At 43.1% G+C, this 15,178-nt stretch overlaps 1 protein-coding gene across 2 annotated transcripts; it reads left to right on the top strand.

Annotated features, from left to right (window-relative positions):
- Positions 1-295: 295 nt before the first annotated feature.
- Positions 296-14,979, top strand: LOC307134269 (E3 ubiquitin-protein ligase TRIM39-like). 2 transcript variants are annotated; one of them, XM_079829870.1, is made up of 8 exons: positions 296-436; positions 2,345-2,429; positions 2,900-3,471; positions 3,584-3,679; positions 3,911-4,144; positions 4,236-4,374; positions 13,964-13,990; positions 14,159-14,979. In XM_079829870.1, the coding sequence occupies exons 2-8, from the start codon at positions 2,357-2,359 to the stop codon at positions 14,704-14,706; spliced, it is 1,689 nt and encodes a 562-aa protein (XP_079685996.1). In that variant the 5' UTR covers positions 296-436; positions 2,345-2,356; the 3' UTR covers positions 14,707-14,979. The 2 variants fall into 2 exon arrangements, with proteins under 2 accessions (XP_079685996.1, XP_079685997.1); XM_079829871.1 differs by lacking the exon at positions 2,345-2,429 and having other exon boundaries at positions 309-436; positions 14,159-14,978.
- Positions 14,980-15,178: the final 199 nt, after the last annotated feature.

Here is a 15,178-nt window from a genome sequence, read left to right on the forward strand (position 1 = left end):
CAAGCTCAGGGATTCAAGCTCAATTGTGTCATGTTTGAAAAGACTGAAGATGTTTTAAAGGAAGAGCAGCTTTCTGTCATCATTTACTCATCATGTCGTTCTGAACCTGAGAGACTTTCTTCAGTGGATCACAAAAGACATTTAGAAATTGATACAAATAATTCTTCTTTGGTCCACTTGTATAGTCTATATATTAAACAATGAGATGAAACACAAACAGACACACATGAACCCAACACACCGAATACAGGGACGAATGTAAATGTGTGAATACAGGAGGAGCTCTGACATCACTGTAGTTCAGAGAGAGATTCAGAGAAAGTGAAACTAACTTGAGCAGCAACAATGTGGACGCCTGAGACGATCAACCTCTTCAAACAACAGAATATTTATTGATCCGCTCAAAGAGTCTTGTGGACACATCTGATCCTCACAGGTAATGATAGAAATATAAGAGAGATTGAGCTGAACAGGTTTCTAATGGAAGTGATCTGGTTTAGTGGGTTTATGTCAAACTGGGATAAGTTGAACAGAACCAGGTTTAATCATGTCAAATACTCGACTACTTTAGTTGTTTACTGCACTGAAATGGTATCAGAATTGTATTAAAAGTATGTCATTTGATTGGTTGTAAAGCTAAGTTTGGCGTTTCTATCATTTTGTAACATTACATAAAGACTAAAGAAACAGGAAGTAAAATGAACTGCAGACAGACTTGCTAAAATCACATTTATATTAAAGATTAAAACTACACTTAGTCATACAAGCTACACTTGGTCACACAATATTCATGTTTATATTGTGGAGATATATATTTATTCGTAGGTAAGCATGTGACCTATTTTGTGCTGTTTCTGATGTAAACAGAAGGTCATAGTTCAGATTGTTCAGTGAGTTTGAGTCTCTCACTGTATGAGTGATTGTGTTTCTCTCACTATCGGTCACCGGTGGTTGCATACAGACACACAAAGACTATGCCTAAAGTTCAACAACAGGATTTAATAATAATATTCTTTAGACAGGCAAACAGGGAAGTGTAACACACACTAAACATAAAGGAGATCAGACAAATGTGGTCAGGATGGTGACTGCTGAGATAGGGACTGCGTCCGAAAACCTAGGCAGTGACTTGTTGCCTTATCAGACAATGACTTATAAGGCAGAGTTTGGACAAGAAGGCACCTCACAAAACTGATTTCGGACAGACTTCTAAGGCACTGTAACAGTTTAATGATCTACAGCAAAATAGAGAGAGCTTTGGTGAGAACTAAACAAATATTTAATATCTATAGTAATTTCTCGCTAGAAACGACATTAGAAGTGGATAATGTTGGTTAAAAAAAAGTCCTATATTTACACACACTGACCAGCAAATGGACACCATCTTTTTTTTCTAGCTCAACTGTCACAGAATGGAACACACAGGATTGTGGTATAAAGGCAGCGAAGGATAAAAAATTCTCACCTTCAAAAAAAATTTGATCAGATCAGATGAAGGTATCTCAGGAGACAGGGAGTGAAGTTAACATTAGATTCAGATGTGTCTTGATGCCTTCCTGCCTTGAAATGAGGGCAGCATTTTCCAGGTTTCGGACACAGCCAGGGAGTGCTGTTGAGTGCTAACGATGGCTTGCAGGAATAGGATATTGAGGAATGGGTGCAAATGGTGAACCAGAGGGATTCTGGGAAGTGTAGTGTTGTGTTAGGGGTGATTGTGACAGTACACCCTCTCTAAAAAGGCGCGACCTGAACTGAAGGATGATAGATTAGGCAGTGGAGGAGGTTTTGGAGGTGGACAAGGATGAGATGAAGGGATGGTGGCAGATGGACGACGAGACCCCGGTGGTGATGATGAAGGGGGTCTGAAGGCTCAGACCCAGAGCTCACCAGTGCTGACAGCCCACGGCAGAGTAGAGGGAGGGAGGAGCCAAGATGGTGTTAGGGTGGCTGACGGCATCTGGGGGACGACCAACAGAGACAGAGCCAGTGGATCTGATGGCGCAGACGAGGGTCAACGGGGCAGAACGACATCGCTGGTGAAACACCCAGGCGAAATTGCGACGACGAGCATCGTAGGTGGTGCCAGAATACCCAAGGACTGGGACAATGACGGTGCGACCGAGGACAGAAGTGATGCTGACGGGATTTTAACACTTTAATAGAAATATTTATTAAATGGTCGTGAGAGAATATGAAGTAACCCAAAATCTGACTTTTGAGGCAAGATTTAATTTAAACTTCAGTGAACAAATACAGGAACTTAGATTGGTCTGATCAGTCTATTGGTCATAATTTATATTTTGAAATACAATATGTTTTTTTTAATTTCTTGAAATGCTTGAAGAGGGAAAGAACAATGGCAGAATCTTCACCAACATCAACAAAAGCAAGAAAAACCAGGAGACGAAGTAATGACGGTTTACCTCCATGTAAGTCAATAACCCAGAAAAGAATGAATTAGTGCATGAAGGACTTTAACTCTTCTCATATGGTGATATTTAAAGTGTACAGTTGAGGAATATACAGTACTACTGCACATTAAGGCACTGATCAGCTTGTCTGGGTTCATTTTGCAGTAATGACCAGCTTATACATGATCTCTTATATATTTGAGAAATCATATTTGATTTCTTCAAAGTTGCTCTTTACATTCAACCAACTTTATGAGGTGAATCATGGGATTCTTTTTAAACTTGTTGATTTTTCCCTTCTCTATCTGCTCTAATTCATCTGTATAATAAAATACTCTTCTTCATCTTCATCATCATCATTTCAATAATTTACACAGAAGCTCTTGAAACAAAATGTCTCTGCATGAGAAATTTGAATTCTGTGTATTTCTAAAGTGTCTCCAGACTTTAGACTAGTAGTGATTTCTCTTCTTCATTTCTCTCTCCAGTGATGTCTTCCTCCAGCGGTCGACTGACGGAGGAGCTTCAGTGCTCTATATGTCTGGACGTGTTCACTGATCCAGTCACCACTTCCTGTGGACACAACTTCTGCAAGACCTGTCTGAATAAGTGCTGGGACAACAGCCAGACCTGCAACTGTCCATATTGTAAAGAAACATTCAAGCACAAACCTGATCTCAAGATTAACACCACACTCAGAGAGCTCGTAGATCACTATAAAAAGAAAAATCCTGAGAAAAAACCTGAAGTTCTGAAAGAACCTGAAGTTGTGTGTGACGTCTGTGAGGAAAGAAAGCAGAAAGCCCTGAAGTTGTGTCTGGTGTGTCAGAGCTCTTACTGTGAAACTCACCTGGAGCCTCATTTGAGAGTGGCAGGTTTGCAGAAACACAAACTGATCAATCCTGTGAGTAATCTGGAGGACTATATCTGTCAGAAACATGAGAGACCTCTGGAGCTGTTCTGTAGAGATGATCAGACGTGTGTGTGTCCGATCTGCACTGTAACAGACCACAAGAACCACAACACTGTTCCTATAGAAGAGGAGAGTGAAGAGAAGAAGGTAGAAGTTACTGACAAAACTGATTTTAAAGGCTCTTATCATGAAGAATCACATGCTCTTTAATATAAATGAATCAGTTTTGAAAACATATTGTGTTGTTCTGTGTCTACAGACTCAACTGATGAAGACACAGAAAGACGTGCAGCAGATGATCCAGGACAGAATCAAGAAGATTCAAGACGTCAAACACTCAGCAGAAGTCAGAAAAGTGAGTTTAAAATAATGTCATTATATTAAGTTCATAGATTCAGAAGGAGCAAGTCCCATCGATCATCATTATGAATGTATATAAGCAGCCGTCATTGCACCGTCCCAGCAACAATTCTTCCAGAATACTTAATTTGAGGGATTTTGCTATAGTATAGTATGAGCAATAGTAACACTGACTCTTGTCTTATCAAACACCACTAATCATTGGTTGATTGTCCTGGTTGAGCAGAGAAACACAGAGGAGGAGAAAGCAGCCCGTGTTGAGCTCTTCACTGATCTCATCCGCTCCATTGAGAGATGTCAGACTGAACTGCTGGAGATGATGGAGGAGCAGCAGAAAGCAGCAGAGAAACAGGAGGAAGAGCTCATTGAAGAGCTGGAGCAGGAGATCACTGAGCTAAAGATGAGAAACACTGAGCTGGAGCAGCTCTCACACACTGAAGATCACCTCCACCTCCTACAGGTCAGTCAACATCTCTCTGATCAATGATAATGCAGTATATGACACCATAACACTCCCCATGCTGAAGGATTTCTCCTCTCTCCTGCTGTAGATTTACTCATCCCTGTGCAGCTCTAGAAACACCAGGAACTGGCCTGAGATCAGTGTGAAGACTGATGAGAGTCTGGAGACTCTGAGGAGAGCTCTGACTCAACTGCAGGACACTCTACAGGAGAAACTCACACTAACTGGTACGACAATATCAAATACACTATACAGATACATATATTCATCATCTTTGAACATCAGCAGTGTTGGGGAAAATTACTTTTAAAAGTTATGCTTTACAATATTGCGTTAGTCTCTAAAAAAGTAACTAATTGTTACTTAGTTCATTTTTATGGAAAAAAATGTTGCATTACATTTTCTTGCTTGTTTGTTTTTAAATAACAAAAAAACAGGAGATCTATTTTTGGCAAATGTCAAGGCCTTTTCACAACTAAAGTGTAATAATAATCCTGAGGCTGAAGGAAATGCAGATTCACGTCTGTACAGTAGAGGCTCAAACTAACCTTTCAGCTGTGCTGCGGACGCAGAAGAAAAAAAAATTCAAGACTCTTACTTCAAGAATAAAAACAACAAAAAATTAAACACAAATGTGATGTTTATCAAAAGTAATTTTGCTTATAAGGATAGTTGAAATGGATCATCGAAGGTCAGCAGCAAATATATTGCTTAATAAAGTGAGATTAAATACCTCACTTATTTAAAGGGGTCAGAATTCCTATGAAAGTCCATATGCGATGTGAAAATGTGCCAGACTGGACACGAGCCCTGAATGACGGCCGCGCTTCCCTCAGCTCTGCCGCGGTGGGCAAGTGATAACCAGTAGCCGTGGCTTTGGGAGTGGCCTCGTTGGGCAGCGAAGCAAGTGCATTCTGGGAGTTGTTGTCTTTTATCCACATGAGACAAAATTAAATGTTCTGTCTTTTCTCAGTCTAGAAGGCACCAAATTCAAAAATAATTCCACAATTCTACTACATAAATAAATTACCCAGTTTAAATACACATTCATCTTCCCAGCGCTGAAGTGCCCTTTAAGCAAAGATGATGTTTTTCCACAGCACAACGTCTGCGTGACATCGCAATCTAGTTATTATCACAATCTTATTATCACAATCTTATCGTAAACAACTACTTTAGATCCACTCGCTGCTCATCGACTGAACACCAGTGGGCGGGAGAACGATGTGATGATGTAAAAGTCAGCGTTGTTGTCTTCAAACAAAGCTTTTTTAGAGCTTGATTATATAAATGCTTTTCTATTGAAGGTTTTCAGTTATGGAACTTGCAGGATGTATTAATGATACAAAGACTTCTTATGTGCCAAAAGAAAAAGGAACATTTCACAATACACAACCTGTTCTCACTCCCAAGGCGTCAAAATCTGAAGCATGGTCAAGTGCCTTCTAAGGGTGTGAACCTACACTGGTCTCACGGTTCGATTACAATTATCATGCCTTCGATTCGGTTCTGTTCAATATCATGATGCATTGATGTTGCACTGCATCCTCATGTATATAATGTCTGCTAAATGCATAAATGTAAATATAATTTTGTCAGTCAGTTATATGAACAGAACCTTTAATTTTACCTGCTCAAATAAAACACGCTTCTTAACTAAAGTCTAAATGCATCTGGTTGTTGAAACATTTTACCCCTCCCAACAATGCTAAAAAATAAACGTGTGAGGGTGTTATGGACTACTATATGACGTTATAGTCAGATATGACAGCACTACTGAAGCACCGCAGACGAGCAGCTGCACATCTCTCCATCAAGCCAGCGCACAAACTACCGCAAATGAAACCGAAAGCAAGTCACTGTGCTCAACATACAATCATATTCATTAAAAGTAAAGAAACTGAATGATCTTATCAGTGCTGTTGCTGCGCTCGCTCCTATTGTGGTCTTTGATTTTGAAATTAATAAAATGCAGCTCATATCTGTTGTTTGGCGTTAACTCCATTAAATCTGCATATAGTGCGTGATTGGAGATCGGATTTATATCCGTTTTGCGGAGATACATTTATGAGACCAATGTAAATGAAATTGTTTTGATAAATCAGAGAGATAACTGATCTGTAAAAACACATGAAGAGACCATGTGTAAACTGGCCCTTTAAGAACTCTAACGCTGATATAATTTGATCTATTTTGGCTGAGCTGGGTCCACCTCGGCACTGACAGGCGTAACAGCTCATGATGAAAACGGCTGACGTGGTTTCTCAAGATAGTGGTATTATTACCCCATGCACATTTTATTTGTGCGTGCTAATGTGTTTTCTCTTAATCCGTGCTCACATACTGTATTTTAAAAGAATACAATACAGCCAACTGTCTAATAAATATGTTCTCATTTCCTATATCTTTTTTTCATACAGTAGAACGAGTATGATTTAGTGAATTACATTTTTTTTTAACAATCTGAGAGATGTCTGAAACTCGATGAACTAAAGCTCTGTGAGAGTGAGTAATATACGTGATAAGCACAAGAGAAGAATGGAAATCATAACGGGTCAAACTAAATTCTTTAAATATAAAACAAAGCCAGTTGTAACTTGCTATCAGGTAGTAAGCCTCACCAGGCCTCCCTGAAGGCAATTTCCGATGTATAGCATCTGGACAGCTAGCCTGACTGGCTCTCAGGTAGGGGTACTCCCTGAAGGGGAGTTCCCGGGGTATTTTGGTCACTCTGACAGTTAGCATGAATTGCTATCAGATAGTAGGCCTTACCAGGCCTCTCTAGAGTTGAGTTCCCAGGTCTCAGTCACTCTGGTAGTTAGCAGGTATTGCTAGCAGGTAGTAGGCCTCACCAGGCCTCCCTGAGGGCTTGCTATCAGGTAATAGACCTAACCAGGCCTCCCTGAAGGTGAGTTCCGATGTATATCATCTGGACAGCTAGCCTGACTGGCTATCAGGTAGTAGGCCTCAACAGGCCTCCCTGGTGGTGTGCTTTTAGGTAGTAGGCCTCACCAGGCCTCCCTGAAGGCGAGTTTCAGGGTTTGGATACTCTGGTAGCTAGCATGGCTCGCTGTCAGGTAGCTATCAGGTAGTAGGCCTCACCAGGCCTCCCTGAAGGTGAGTTCCAGCGTGTGGATACTCTGGTAGCTAGTATGACTTGCTATCAGGTAGCAGGCCTCACCAGGCCTCCCTGAAGGCGAGTTCTTATGTGTAGCATCTGGACAGCTAGCCTGACTGACTATTAGGTATTAGGCCTTACCAGGCCTCCCTGAAGGTGAGTTCCGATGTATAGCATCTGGACAGCTAACCTGACTGACTATCAGGTAGTAGGCCTCACCAGGCCTCCCTGAGGGCTTGCTATCAGGTGGTAGGCCTCACCAGGCCTCCCTGAAGGCGAGTTCTGATGTATAGCATCTGGACAGCTAGCCTGACTAACTATCAGGTAGTAGGCCTCACCAGGCCTCCCTGAGGGTGTAAATTTCCATCCATTAGCCCAAAAACCGGATACTAATGACTTGGTCAGAAGGAATTCTGCGTGTAAGCCTTTTCAGCCTTTCGGTGAAGTTCTCTTAATTTATTGATATCTCATTTTAAATCTGACTCCATTAATAATTTTATCTGACTCCAATTCTAAGTGACTCCATAAAGTGTGCTACATTTAGAGTTTATCAGCTGATTTTACGATTAGTTGCGATTTAATTTAGATCGTTGATTTTCTTTATATCTTCCTAGTTTTTATATTCGTTCATCGAGAGACCCTAAATCGCAGAGAGACATGACGCGTCCGGATCCGCGCGCTCACGGGCACAAAACGGTTACTTCTGTGATTAGTCAGAGGGTGTAGAGTGAATATTTTACCTTTAAGTGGTTGCACATGCTCACTCAACAAAAAGTGTAATTTTAGTAATATTCACGGACTACAACGTGTTAACCCAGCGATAGTCAGGAATCGGAATATCGCGTACGCTGCGCTCCATGCTTCAGTCGTACCGTCATCGGTGTGATCTATCATAACACTAGATTTTGCTGTAATAAAGGAGTATACATCGATCCATACTAGAATAATGATTTCGGAACCATACAAGAGAAATCAAGGTTAACATTTATTTTGGCCAGACAGGAAAAGTAAATACGTAAACAAGAATCCATGGTAAACAACTGATCAGCGTAAAAACATAAAACCCAATTGCAAAGCAATATGAAAATAATTTAAAAGAGTCATCATGTCTGGCACATCTACATGCAGTTTGCACGGGGGGTCTGACTACAGAATATTCCCCCAGAGAGTTAGAACATCCAGCCTTAAATACTCCAACTAGAACAAAAGGTTTGTAAATATTTGCAACACCCCCACCTGGTTTTGGGGGAGTGGATCAGATATCTTTGAAGAGACTACTCAAAGGAGAACTGAATTCTCATTAGTTTTCCAATCTTTCTAATACTACCAGTGACTGCAGTGAAACTGAGACCATTTTACCGTTCGCACTGAGACCTTTAAAAAGACATCAAACATGAAAGGGATAAAACAATAGATTTACAAAATACATCATCACTGATATATCTGCATTTGGTGACTTGAAACCAGGACAAGGAGAGGGCAAAATGGGGAGAGGGGAGGAATGTTTGTCAGGGTGTTGTCACAGTTTCTGTGTGATCTTTTTCTCAAGATTAGTGGCTTTTATTGTTCAATTGGTGAGGTGTGTATCTCAACTTTTGTCTTAGCACCAAAACCGACTCTTACAAGGGCTTGCTATCAGGTAATAGTCCTCACTAGGCCTCCCTGAAGACGAGTTCCAGGGTTTGGATACTCTGGTAGCTAGCATGGCTCGCTGTCAGGTAGCTATCAGGTAGTAGGCCTCACCAGGCCTCCCTGAGGGTGAACTCCGTCACTTGACAGTTAGCAATGTATTGCTGGCAGGTGGAAGGCCTCACCAGGCCTCCTGGGATGCGAGTTCCTGACTTTTTTGCCAGGTCAGGTTTGATACTCCCCTCCCTGAGTCTGATCAGATGGTTGCATGCCTCTCATGATGCCTCCTAGTTAGATCAGTCTGTAGGCCTGCCGGGCCTCCTCAGCGCTTTGAACATAAGTGCTTTGTAGATCCTTGGATCGAGCAGTTAGACTCCCCTCGCTAAAAAGGGTTGTAAAGCGCTACGCTGAGTATTGCTCTCCAGGATACCCATTTCTGAGATCCGGTTTGAGGAGTACTGCCAGTTTTCAGTCCCTCTGTCTGGATGCCTCACAGAGGCAGTGTCCGGAGGCTCTGTTCTGAACAGACAGGGTTGGCCAGACCGTAATGTCCAATATAAGGGGCACCAGATCAGGCCTCCCTGGTGGCATGCAGGTAAATATGTTCCCCGAGTAGTGATTTCGCTGGGGCTCCCTCGGGTCCCCTAGCCACATTCCCTTAAAGGGACCCCTTCTGTTGAAGTGTTTGGTCCCAGGCCTTTGAGCAGCCTGGGTAGGACCTCATGTTGAGTGCATTAAGGTTCCTCTTGAGGCTTATAGCTTGGGCTATGATCGTAGGGAATGCTGTCACTGACAGCCCAGTGTTACCAGAGGGGGAGCGGTTTGAGCATTTCAGTTGAATTTGCTTGTTCTGACAGTTGTCACTGCCAGTGGGCATGCACTCCCCTCAGCATGGCGGCATTGGTACATCGTTCCGCAATGCGTTCTAGGACGCAGTGCAAGTTTCCTTTTGAAAGGGAACGTCTCAGGTTACGTATGTAACCTCTGTTCCCTGAGAACAGGGATCGAGACACTGCGTCTCGTTGCCATGCCTCGGGGCTTGCCTGCCAAACAGTCCCTTCAGATGATAAGGTGAATGTGTGTTTCCTGGTCGCACATTGATGACATCATGGGCTGTCGTCGGTCAATAGGATTGCCGTGATTTGATAGTAGCTTCAGACACCCGTCACGCTGAGGCGTTCCCCCAATGCATTCTAGGACGCAGTGTATCGTTCCCTGTTCTCAGGGAACAGAGGTTACATACGTAACCTGAGACGTTTTGCTATCCTGGATCAGGTAATCCATCTTACTTTTGTGCCGGTTATTAAAAGCCAAATTGGATTGGATCACCCTGATCCAGATACACACTTTTCAGATTACCAAATCTGGATTACTAATACTCTATGGAGCCCCTAAAGTAAGGGTGTGAACCTACACTGGTCTCAGGGTTCAGTTCGATTTTATCATGCCATCGATTCGGTTCGGTTCGATATCACAATGCATCACGATGCATTGACGATGCACTGCATCCTCATGTATATAATTTTATCAGTCAGTTATATGAACTGAACCTTTAATTTTACCTGCTCAAAGAAAGCACGCTTCTTGAATGTATCAAACATCAAACAAAACTCAAGTCTGAGCACAAAAGACAACAGGAGCGTTTAGAACAAATAAACAATATACTAAAAGCCACTTCAGGAGGTGGTCTGGGCCGCATTACATAGCCAATCACAGCAGCCGGTGTTTACACTGAAGTCTCACAGCAGCCAATCACTGCAGTGGGTGTTTACACTGAAGTGTCACAGCAGCCAATCACAGCTGTGGGTGTTTACACTGAAGTCTCACGCAGCCAATCACAGCAGCCGGTGTTTACACTGAAGTCTCACAGCAGCCAATCACTGCAGTGGGTGTTTACACTGAAGTGTCACAGCAGCCAATCACAGCAGTGGGTGTTTACACTGAAGTGTCACAGCAGCCAATAACAGCAGTGGGTGTTTCCAATGAAGTGTCACAGCAGCCAATCACTGCAGTGGGTGTTTACACTGAAGTGTCACAGCAGCCAATCACAGCAGCCGGTGTTTACACTGTAGTGTCACAGCAGCCAATCACAGCAGCCAATCACAGCAGTGGGCGTTTACACTGAAGTCTCACAGCAGCCAATCACAGCAGGGGGTGTTTACACTGGAGTCTCACAGCAGCCAATCACAGCAGTGGGTGTTTACACTGAAGTCTCACAGCAGCCAATCACAGCAGCCGGTGTTTACACTGAAGTCTCACAGCAGCCAATCACAGCAGTGAGCGTTTACACTGAAGTCTCACAGCAGCCAATCACAGCAGCCGGTGTTTACACTGAAGTCTCACAGCAGCCAATCACAGCAGCCGGTGTTTACAATGAAGTCTCACAGCAGCCAATCACAGCAGCCGGTGTTTACACTGGAGTCTCACAACAGCCAATCACAGCAGTAGGTGTTTACACTGAAGTCTCACAGCAGCCAATCACAGCAGTGGGTGTTTACACTGGAGTCTCACAGCAGCCAATCACAGCAGTAGGTGTTTACACTGAAGTCTCACAGCAGCCAATCACAGCAGTGGGTGTTTACACTGGAGTCTCACAGCAGCCAATCACAGCAGTAGGTGTTTACACTGAAGTCTCACAGCAGCCAATCACAGCAGTGGGTGTTTACACTGGAGTCTCACAGCAGCCAATCACAGCAGTGGGTGTTTAGACTGAAGTGTCACAGCAGCCAATCACAGCAGTGGGTGTTTAGACTGAAGTGTCACAGCAGCCAATCACAGCAGCCAGTGTTTACACTGGAGTCTCACAGCAGCCAATCACAGCAGTGGGTGTTTAGACTGAAGTGTCACAGCAGCCAATCACAGCAGCCAGTGTTTACACTGAAGTGTCACATCAGCCAATCACAGCAGTGGGTGTTTAAACTGAAGTGTCACAGCAGCCAATCACAGCAGTGGGTGTTTACACTGGAGTCTCACAGCAGCCAATCACAGCAGTGGGTGTTTACACTGAAGTCTCACAGCAGCCAATCACAGCAGCTGGTGTTTACACTGGAGTCTCACAGCAGCCAATCACAGCAGCCGGTGTTTACACTGGAGTCTCACAGCAGCCAATCACAGCAGCCGGTGTTTACACTGAAGTCTCACAGCAGCCAATCACAGCAGCCAGTGTTTACACTGGAGTCTCACAGCAGCCAATCACAGCAGTGGGTTTTTACACTGAAGTGTCACAGCAGCCAATCACAGCTGTGGGTGTTTACACTGGAGTCTCACAGCAGCCAATCACAGCAGTGGGTGTTTACACTGGAGTCTCACAGCAGCCAATCACAGCAGCCGGTGTTTACACTGGAGTCTCACAGCAGCCAATCACAGCAGTGGGCGTTTACACTGAAGTCTCACAGCAGCCAATCACAGCAGTGGGCGTTTACACTGAAGTCTCACAGCAGCCAATCACAGCAGTGGGCGTTTACAGTGAAGTCTCACAGCAGCCAATCACAGCAGTGGGTGTTTACACTGAAGTGTCACAGCAGCCAATCACAGCAGTGGGTGTTTACACTGAAGTGTCACAGCAGCCAATCACAGCAGCCGGTGTTTACACTGGAGTCTCACAGCAGCCAATCACAGCAGTGGGTATTTACACTGAAGTGTCACAGCAGCCAATCACAGCAGCCGGTGTTTACACTGGAGTCTCACAGCAGCCAATCACAGCAGTGAGCGTTTACACTGAAGTGTCACAGCAGCCAATCACAGCAGTGGGTGTTTTCACTGAAGTCTCACAGCAGCCAATCACAGCAGTGGGTGTTTACAATGAAGTGTCACAGCAGCCAATCACAGCAGTGGGTGTTTACACTGAATTGTCACAGCAGCCAATCATAGCAGCCGGTGTTTACACTGGAGTCTCACAGCAGCCAATCACAGCAGTGGGCGTTTACACTGAAGTCTCACAGCAGCCAATCACAGCAGTGGGCGTTTACACTGAAGTCTCACAGCAGCCAATCACAGCAGTGGGTGTTTACACTGAAGTCTCACAGCAGCCAATCACAGCAGTGGGCGTTTACACTGAAGTCTCACAGCAGCCAATCACAGCAGTGGGCATTTACACTGAAGTCTCACAGCAGCCAATCACAGCAGTGGGCGTTTACACTGAAGTCTCACAGCAGCCAATCAGAGCAGTGGGCGTTTACACTGAAGTGTCACAGCAGCCAATCACAGCAGTGTGTGTTTACACTGAAGTCTCACAGCAGCCAATCACAGCAGTGGGTGTTTACACTGAAGTCTCACAGCAGCCAATCACAGCAGCCGGTGTTTACACTGAAGTCTCACAGCAGCCAATCACAGCAGTGGGCGTTTACACTGAAGTCTCACAGCAGCCAATCACAGCAGTGGGTGTTTACACTGAAGTCTCACAGCAGCCAATCACAGCAGTGGGCGTTTACACTGAAGTCTCACAGCAGCCAATCACAGCAGTGGGCATTTACACTGAAGTCTCACAGCAGCCAATCACAGCAGTGGGTGTTTACACTGAAGTCTCACAGCAGCCAATCAGAGCAGTGGGCGTTTACACTGAAGTGTCACAGCAGCCAATCACAGCAGTGTGTGTTTACACTGAAGTCTCACAGCAGCCAATCACAGCAGTGGGTGTTTACACTGAAGTCTCACAGCAGCCAATCACAGCAGCCGGTGTTTACACTGAAGTCTCACAGCAGCCAATCACAGCAGTGGGCGTTTGTGAATATGTTTTAGATAAAAATAATTTCAGCAGAAGAAAATCAAACTGATATTATTTATAGATTTATATTTGCTGAATAACATCAGACACAAAAATAACTTAATAAAACATTTCAACAAACATTTGTAAAGTTAAATCTGTTTGTAAAAAGGAGGAATATTAAGAGCTGAAGCTCAAAGCAATAGTTTCTGTTTGATTCTCTGAATATCAGCAGAGACACACACATTGATCAGATAAAACATGATATTGAGCTCAACTCTTAAATATAACCTTAAATCTCGTCTATAATTCCACACATAAACATGTCAAAGATCTGATGATGTTTTATTGTCATTTGTCTCTACAGATCTGAAGAGGATGCAGCAGTATGCAGGTACAGTGTGTGTGTGTGTGTGTGTGTGTGTGTGTGTGTGTGTGTGTGTGTGTGTGTGTGTGTGTGTGTGTGTGTGTGTGTGTGTGTGATTAAACACTGAATAAATATTACAAACATCATCACAGAATGTGTGTATTGAGTTATGATTCATATTCTCTGTTTTCTCAGTGGATGTGACTCTGGATCCTGATACAGCTCATCCTGAACTCATCCTGTCTGATGATGGAAAACAAGTGAGACATGGAGACATTAGACAGAAACTCCCAGACAAACCACAGAGATTTGATAGATATGGAATTGTCCTGGGAAAGGAGGGATTCTCCTCAGGGAGATTTTATTTTGAGGTGCAGGTAAAAGGAAAGACTGACTGGACTTTAGGAGTGGTCAGAGAATCCGTTGACAGGAAGGGAGAGATCCCACTGAGTCCCAGTGATGGATTCTGGACTGTGGCTCTGAGGAATGGGAATGAATATTGGGCCTTTGCTGATTCTGCTGTCTCTCTGTCTCTGAGAGTGAAGCCGCAGCGGGTCGGTGTGTTTGTGGATTATGAGGAGGGTCTGGTCTCCTTTTATGATGTGGAGTCCAGCTCTCATATCTACTCTTTCACTGCTCAGTCTTTCACTGAAAAACTCTATCCATTTTTTAGCCCATATCTAAACAATAAAGGTAAAAACTCAACTCCTCTGATCATCACACCTGTCAGATACAATAAATGAATTTACAGCCCAATATGAAACAGGAGATGAAAGTAATGATCTTAATAATTAAATCTGAAAACATTATGCATGTGCTGATATTTTTTTATATATTTTAATTTGTCAGCTATAATTACATATTTTAATGTAAAATATAATGCTTGTTCAATAAATGATTTTTTTCATAAATATTTCATAATTTCATGGCATTTTTCCCTCATCTCTACTTGACAGTGAAACTGCCTGTAAAAGTTGAACATTAAAGTCTAACTCTAGTAACCAGTGTTACGCAGCAGCTTGAGCTCAATCATTTTACTGTTCTTACACAAAATACACATCAAATATACTTTGAGTAAGAGTAAAATAAGAATGTTTTCTGTAAATACACTAAACCTTCACTTAAATTATGCTTGTGTTTAGCATATTTCTTAAAAGCTTAACTAAGAATATATTTATCACTAAAGTTCTTCTACACTCTAAAAAAAAGAAAAGG

The sequence above is a fragment of the Gobio gobio genome, assembly GCF_949357685.1.
Source record: "Gobio gobio genome assembly, chromosome: 11".
NCBI classification, from domain to species: domain Eukaryota; kingdom Metazoa; phylum Chordata; class Actinopteri; order Cypriniformes; family Gobionidae; genus Gobio; species Gobio gobio.

Coding starts and splice junctions, on each gene's coding strand:
- LOC307134269 (XM_079829870.1), top strand. CDS start 2,357: ATGGCAGAATCTTCACCAACATCAACAAAAGCAAGAAAAACCAGGAGA. Junction 4,145..4,235: donor ATCACCTCCACCTCCTACAG/GTCAGTCAACAT, acceptor CTCCTGCTGTAG/ATTTACTCATCCCTGTGCAG. Junction 4,375..13,963: donor GGAGAAACTCACACTAACTG/GTACGACAATAT, acceptor TTGTCTCTACAG/ATCTGAAGAGGATGCAGCAG.